This window comes from Metschnikowia bicuspidata (genome assembly GCF_001664035.1).
Source record: "Metschnikowia bicuspidata var. bicuspidata NRRL YB-4993 chromosome Unknown METBIscaffold_4, whole genome shotgun sequence".
Taxonomy (NCBI): Eukaryota; Fungi; Ascomycota; class Pichiomycetes; order Serinales; family Metschnikowiaceae; genus Metschnikowia; species Metschnikowia bicuspidata.
The window spans coordinates 1,812,894-1,819,946 of NW_017387734.1; the positions used below are offsets into that span (position 1 = coordinate 1,812,894).

General features: G+C 55.9%; 3 protein-coding genes across 3 annotated transcripts in view; 1 reads left to right on the forward strand and 2 right to left on the reverse strand.

Annotated features, from left to right (window-relative positions):
- The window catches only part of METBIDRAFT_32742 (uncharacterized protein), a 2,558-nt gene extending 1,319 nt beyond the window's left edge, over positions 1 to 1,239 (reverse strand). Inside the window, exon 1 of the mRNA XM_018856122.1 lies at positions 99 to 1,239. Coding sequence (XP_018711313.1) covers positions 99 to 770 — 672 coding nt within the window. The 5' untranslated portion in view covers positions 771 to 1,239. The remainder of the gene's footprint in view (positions 1 to 98) is intronic.
- Positions 1,240 to 3,377: 2,138 nt separating this feature from the next.
- METBIDRAFT_43999 (epsin) lies at positions 3,378 to 4,907 on the forward strand (the record flags this gene model as incomplete). The annotated part of the gene is made up of 2 exons (XM_018857733.1): positions 3,378 to 4,418; positions 4,506 to 4,907. The coding sequence occupies 2 exons, from the start codon at positions 3,378 to 3,380 to the stop codon at positions 4,905 to 4,907; spliced, it is 1,443 nt and encodes a 480-aa protein (XP_018711314.1).
- A 153-nt stretch (positions 4,908 to 5,060) lies between these two features.
- ESC4 (Esc4p) overlaps positions 5,061 to 7,053 on the reverse strand; it is a gene marked incomplete at both ends in the record, with an annotated part of 3,401 nt that continues 1,408 nt past the window's right edge. The window contains one exon of the mRNA XM_018857741.1: positions 5,061 to 6,921. Coding sequence (XP_018711315.1) covers positions 5,061 to 6,921 — 1,861 coding nt within the window. The remainder of the gene's footprint in view (positions 6,922 to 7,053) is intronic.

Sequence of the window (7,053 nt, forward strand, 5' to 3'; positions counted from 1 at the left end):
GCGGCCAGCGGCGGTCTTTGCGCCAGCGGCGGCGCGGGCGCGCCCGCGGGGCTCGCGTACAAGTAGCTGTAGCTGGCCGCGTCGGGCTGCGCGGGCACGGCGGCGCCGTACTGGGGCGCTGGCGGCTGCTTGTACATGGCGTACAGCAGCGGCGAGAACAGCGGCCCGGGCGGCTTGTAGCCAGCGCCGGGGGCCAAGACCAGCGCGTCGTGGGCCGCGGCGGCCGCGTGCATGTCGTTCATGAGCTGGTCGTTCAGGAAAATGTCGTCGTGGATGAAGTTCAGGTTCTGCAGCTGCTCCTGGAACTGGCGCATGCCGTAGCGCATGGTCTCCTCGGCCAACGGCTTGCGGGACTTCTTTTTGGTGCGCTCGATGATGCGGCACTTGGCGCAGGTCTTGTACTGCTGCACCTCGGGCGGCTCGTCGTCCATGCGCCGTCTTTTGCAGCGCCGGCAGCGCCGGACGTCGCCCTCGTAGAGCAGCAGCATCATGGGGTAAGGCTCCGAAATGGTGGAAATTTTGGCGGGCACAAAAAGGGGCAGGCGGCGAATTTGTTTCCGGGGTCCACGGCACAGGGGAGGGGCGGGGCGCGGGGCTTGATGCTGGGGCGAAAACTCGGGGCTGCCACGGGGTGGGGTGGGTTTTCGGTGGGCGGGAAAGAGAATGGGGCGGTTGTTGTTGTGTTTACGGGAAAAAGATACCGGTATCGAGCACGCTGGTGCGCGCACGACCGCGTCGAGCGTTTTGCCGGGCGCGTTTTGCCGGGCCATGGGCGGGCCACTTGGCTCCAGATTTTTTTGCCCGGGGTGTGATTGAGGCCGTGTGGGCTGGCGCCTGGGCGGTGGTGGGGCTTTTGTGGCACTGGCGTCCAGTGGTTTGCTGGGGCCTGGCGCAGGCGCCTGGCTGGCCAAGGGCACGGGCGTGCACACAGCGCAAATAAGCTCGAGGTGCCCGAATGGGCCATGGGGCCTGGTGGCGAAAAAACGGAGCAAGAAAAATGTCCACTGCGGCGCTGAAAAAAACGGGCCGGGCTGGCGCGTTCAGGAATTCGGGCGGTTTTGGGGAGCCAGCGCCGGAATGGCGGGTGTGGCCGGAACCCCGTGTCTGGTGGGCCGGCCCCGTCTGCCTGCGTCACCTAAGCTTGCGCACTGGAGTTATTAGCTGGCCCTGTTCGCGGTGCAGGCAAGTCAAAAAGAGCCCCAACGGTAGACACGGGTGTTTGTTGAAAAAAAAAAAAAAGGCGGGTGTTTTGTCGGCTCCGTTTTTGTGTGTGTAAGATTCCAAGGGAGAGGGCATTTCGGGGCGTTTGGGGCATTTTTGCCAGACGTCTGGGGGCCCAGTTGCCCGTGGCTGTTGGCCGGCCCAGGTCACCAATGGACGCACCACGATGGGCTCGAGTGGCCCCGAAGCGAGCCATCAACAATAATAAAAAGTCTTGACATCAGGATGACTTTTGCACGGGTCGTAAATTACGGGGTCCACTGGTAAATGTACCCTCACTCACTTTCATGCCCAATTCGGCCCGTCGACCAGTAGACCCATCAACTAGCAGACTCGCCAGTGGTGAGACCCCAAGCAGACTCACCAGCAAAGTTCCGCCAGGACTTGACACATCAAGAATTAGCCCGTCTAACGTTCGGCTCGTCGACAATTAGACTCGTCAGGACGAACGCACCTCATCAAGAGTTAGACACTGAGAACATCAACAAAGACACAGGGACTGGCCCAGGACACAGCAAAAACCAGACCCGTCATTATTAGCCCCACCACCAATGAGCCCACCCGTACACCCACCCAGCTCCCCAGGAAATCGTTCGTGGGTAGCACGAGGACCGAGGATGCAAAAGCCCAATTCCATTGCCGATGGCATGCTTTTGTCCCTCAAGGGCTGCATTGTCGACTGGCATATTGGGTGGTGCAGGAGCACAGTCCCGATATCGCCAGTGTGCGTGAAAATGCAACGTTCTTTCCATCCAATGTGCGGCTCCGGTGCTACTCGCTTATTCCGGCCCATCACTAGGTCCACGCTGGTGTTTCTCAATTGATCCTTGCGCCGCTCGGACCAATCATACCAGGGCTAAACGAGAGCGCAGCAGGCCAGGCGGTTTCCTGTGAAGCGTAGCTGTGCGGACCTTCTTGACCCGTGGAATCATGGCTCATCGATCCAACCCAAGTATGGCCACTTAGATGGGCCTGTGGATCGGCACTTGTATATATGAATATACATACGACATACGACGCCCGTTGCTGCCTCGCCAGTTTGCCAAAGACACGGACGCGAGACCCCGCGTCCTCTGCCTCTACAATGTCTTTTGGTCAGCTCTCGCGCTCCTAGCACAGCCTCCAATTGTTGGGCCATGCGGTTTCGGTTCTGAGCGCACGGCTGTTTCGGCTTTCCCGACCCAGCTTTCCTCCTCCCATTTGGTCGGTCAGTTGCAAAACACAAGATGCTTTGGATGTATTTTTCTGCGATGTGACATGTAGAAAGCTGTCGTGGTGGGTTTGGGCGCGGCCTCTCAATTGCTGCGAAATGAGCATCCATTCTGGGGCCAGTCATGTATTGGGGCCGCTTCTGAGAACCCTCACCAACAGGCTTGACAATCAGAAAAAAACACCGTCTGATTCCTTCCGTTTTTCGTTCATTCAGGAAAAGCACTTGCCGCTCCGCTCCTACTACTATGCGCTTTTCTGTAGGGGCACCAGCATCATTGTTGTCCGGGTGCAGCCAAAAACTCAACAGCAGGCTGAAGTAATCAAAGAGCAGGGTCTGGGGCCCGCGCCAATCAACCACTGTATCAATAATAATGGGAGTCCACAAAATATTCCATCACCCAAACAAGCGGGCCACAAAATATTCCATCGCCAAACAAGCGTCCACATATCTGGCTTCAGATATCGTAGAAGGCCACTTTCGCCAAATCTGAAGAAACCCTTGTTATTATGGAACCATGCTCCAGAGCCCGCCTGCAGTGCCAGACGTGCCAGGCCAGGGCGGCCGGTCCTGCCGAAGTCCGTGGTGCACGGGTGTCGCGCACGCCCCCAGCCTCGCACCCAGATCGCCGCCACTACTACTACCCGCCGCGGCATGGAAAACAAAAGAGCCCCAAAACACATCAAAAACCAAGGGTTCAAACACGAAAAGCCGGCCAGCGTCTCAAAACACTGCATTTTCCCTGGCCCGCCACCCGTCCGCAAATCGCCGCAAAAACGTCCCTCTTTTCCTGTTCCGTCCACAAACCCTCCGCCAGTCGCTCCGCGCAGCCCGCGCCCCGCCGCCGGTGTACGGGTGTCACGCCCTCCCTATCTACACCGAACTTGCCCGACCATCGACGTCCGTCAACAGCCTTATCGACCCCGCAAACCCGCCCCTTCGTGCCATGTCGAAGATCGTGCGCTCCATAAAAAACGTTGCCAACGGCTACTCCGCCACCCAAGTGCTTGTGCGCAATGCCACCCTGAATGACCCGCTGGGCCCAACCACCTACGACATGGAGCAGATTGCCCTGGCCTCGTTCAACTCGCAAACAGAGTTTTTGGAAATCATGGACATGCTCGACCGCCGCCTCAACGACAAGGGCCGCAACTGGCGCCACGTGGCCAAGTCCTTGACTGTGTTGGACTACCTTGTGCGCTTTGGCTCCGACAAATGCGTGCTTTGGCTGAAGGACAACCTCTATATTGTGAAGACACTACGCGAGTTTGTGCACTTTGACGAGGCCAACAACGACCACGGCGCGCTCATCCGGGTCAAGGCCAAGGAGTTGGTGGCCTTGTTGCGCGACGACGAGCGGCTCGCCACCGAGCGCCGCTTGGCTCAGCGCTCCCGCTCCCAGCGCCCCCAGAGGCCGCCTCAACGGAACGACCGCCCGTCGGACCCCTACGACGCCGACTTGCAGCGTGCCTTGGAGATCTCGAGAGAGACCGCCGAACGCGAGCTGCACAACCGCCCGGCGGGCCCCGACGATACCGAGGACCCAGACTTGCAAGCCGCCCTCAAGCTCTCCCTCGAGGAAGAAGAGATGCGCCGCTTGCGCAGCCAGCTGAACCTGCAGAACGAAAACTTATTGGATTTGGGAGACACTCTGCAGTTCCAGCAACAGCCTCAATACTACCAGCCCGTGCAGTATGTGCAGCCCACCCAATTCTTCCAGCCGCAGCAGACTCTGTACCAACAGTTCGATATGTTCGGCAACCCAATCCAGCCCACTGCCGGTGGTTTCTACCAGAACATGACTTATGGCCAGTTTGGCGAGCCGCAACCCGTGCAGTCCCAGCCTCAGATCCCGCAGTATACTGGCTTCAACGTCGCTGCGAACCCTCAAGAGAGATTAACGCCGCTCAAGACTGGCTCAAATAACCCCTTTGCCTTGCTGAATGACTCAGCTCGCCAGTCTGAGCAACAGTCTCAGCAGCTGGCTGTCGCCAATTTCTACACCCAGCCATCACAATACGCAACTCAGAATGATGCTCTACAAGCACAACAACAAGCACAGCAACAAGCACAGCAACAAGCACAGCAACAAGCACAGCAACAAGCACAGCAACAAGCACAGCAACAAGCACAGGTACAGCAGCAGCCTTCAAGGTATAACGAAACGCACGAGCTTAACAACCTCTTAGCTTCAGGGACGGGATTGGACACATTTGGTAATACCGGTGCAACCCGTATTCCACATCAGCACACCAAGACAGGCACTTTTATGAACTCGAGTGGTACTGGATACAATAATGCCATTAGTGACCACAGGGTAAGCTCAAACGCAACGGGGAACCCATTTTTGAACACGGGAATTGGTAACACTGCTAACACTGCGAACAATAACACCCCGAATCCTCGCATAGATGCCGCACATACCGGATATGGCTTCGGCAATTCTAAAGAGGAGCCTAGCTTGATAGATATCTAAGATTTCAGAAACTAAATATACAGTCAACCTCAATGGGCTGACTTTCCTATTCTGCCAGTTCGTGCGCAATACACCATCGTAGAAGGTTTGTGCAGATACGCGTTTCTCTGCAACTCAAGATATTCTGTCTTCCCAAAACACCTGCATTCGAATTCAAATGATATAACTCTCGTATTCTTGCGCCTTCTTGTGAAAAATGCTCTTCACGCACCACTCCCATTCAACCACTGTAACACCCTCGATTTTTGACGCTGCCTTTTTGTCCTTTGTTTTATGGGCGACCAAGATCGTTGTACCCCCATCCATACTTAGCAAGCCGGACTTGCGAGTACCTGCAGTAAACTTCACGGTCTTGGAGTCGGAGAGCCCATGTTCCCGTAAGATACTGCTGATGAGATCCGCTCCTCCGACCAAGTTCAGGGAGAAGTTGAGAGCATATCCTTTGAAAACAGGTGGAAGGTCTTGGGATAGAAGCCGCTGTAAACCACTGGCCTTGCCAGAAACACCAAGGTCGTCGTTGATCTGCTTAACAGGTACCACTTTGTCCAAGAGATAGTCCTCGATGTTGAATTCCTTGATTAACTCAGACCATGAAAGACTAGTGAGCGTGTGGCGACTAAGTATATCGCTCAAGAAGCTGGGGTGGACTATTTTTTGGGCTTTACTCAAGCTCTTTAGGAATTTTTCTGTGCGAAGCACCCTTGGGGCAACAATCGTGTCGATGTGCTTTTTCGGGTTGTAGTCGTTGACGATGCGTATGCCAACCTTCAAGAGCTTGCTCACGTCAGACTTGGTCAAGGTCAAGATTTGCTCACATCCAGTCAAAATGGCCACCAAATGCACTTCCGTATCTGTCTTCTGTTTTTTTGGAGTCGGCTGCACGGGCTCTGGCTCGCTTGCATCGGCACTTTCTCTTTTCTTCTTCGAGGGAGTAGCTGTTTTCTCGAGCTGCTCCATGTAGCTCTTCATCTTGCGCGAGGACTTTGACATCGATGTGTACTGGTTGAGATCCTTCATGTCTGAGTGCAATTTCAAAGAAGCCTTCGCCTTCGCGGACCGACCGGCACGAACCTGAGATGTCACAGGAGAAGATAAACTTGTGGTGTCGACCACAACAACTTCTCCGGGCGACGGTGTAAAGATATCAGGGGTCTTGCTGTTTTCTTGAGTGAAATCAGTGAGCTGGGAGTTTTCGGCGGTTTTGAAGCTGGAAAACCTTGCCACTGGGAGCGGCGATGGTGGAGCTGGTGGCTGAATTGCAGGCGATTGGGTTTTTGGCGATTGCATGACTGGTGATAGACTGGCAGAACCAGCAAAACGCTCGGCACCATCTTGCTCGGCCATACTGTCACCTACACTGTCGTCCACGTCCAGGGGTATAATGTGCTCTGCGAGAGAAGTTCCCTCGAGGGAAGTCCTTGAAAGGCGTGTTTTGCCGAGGGGCTGGGTCAGCGAGCTGATTGAAGCATATCGAGAGTCAGTGGCATCCAAAAACAGCCACGTGGAAAAGCACTCCTCGATCCACAAGTGGTTGACGAGCCTAACATCGGGCCACCGCAGGTGTGCCGCGTGATACTTGTCGCCCAGCCTCTGCGCGCACACAAGATAATCATTATTGCAATCGAGGGTCTTGGTGAACGTGCCCCCCATGGCTGCAATCAAGCCTGCAAGGTAGTGCCGGGCGTCTCCACTGATGCCCGTGATGCTGATACGTAAGTTTTGGAATTGCGGCACCCCGCGGGTGGGGATTGGGAAGTGGAGCACGTTGGACTCTAGTGGCCGGATGTAGTGGCCCTGCGTGGCAATATGGAAAAGCCAGTGCAAGCTAGCGACGTCAATTCGAGGCGCAGCAAAACATTGTTGAAACTGTGCGCCCAGACGGTGCTTTCCGATGTACACATCGATGTGCCCCAGATCGAACTGGTGCTGCACGGTGCCGCCGAGAGTCTCGATGAGTGAGACTATGGCCGCCCTCAAGTGTTCACTGAACGCAAAGTCATCCGCAAGATAGACGCTTTTGTGTGCAAGCACTGAGGTGTGGGCGAGTTTCGAGATCTCGGGGGCTGGCTCGCCGCCGTCGGCGGAAAAATCCGGCTTTCCCGTCTGCAACACCTTCGGGTTCGAGAGCAAGTACGGGGTTTCTAGC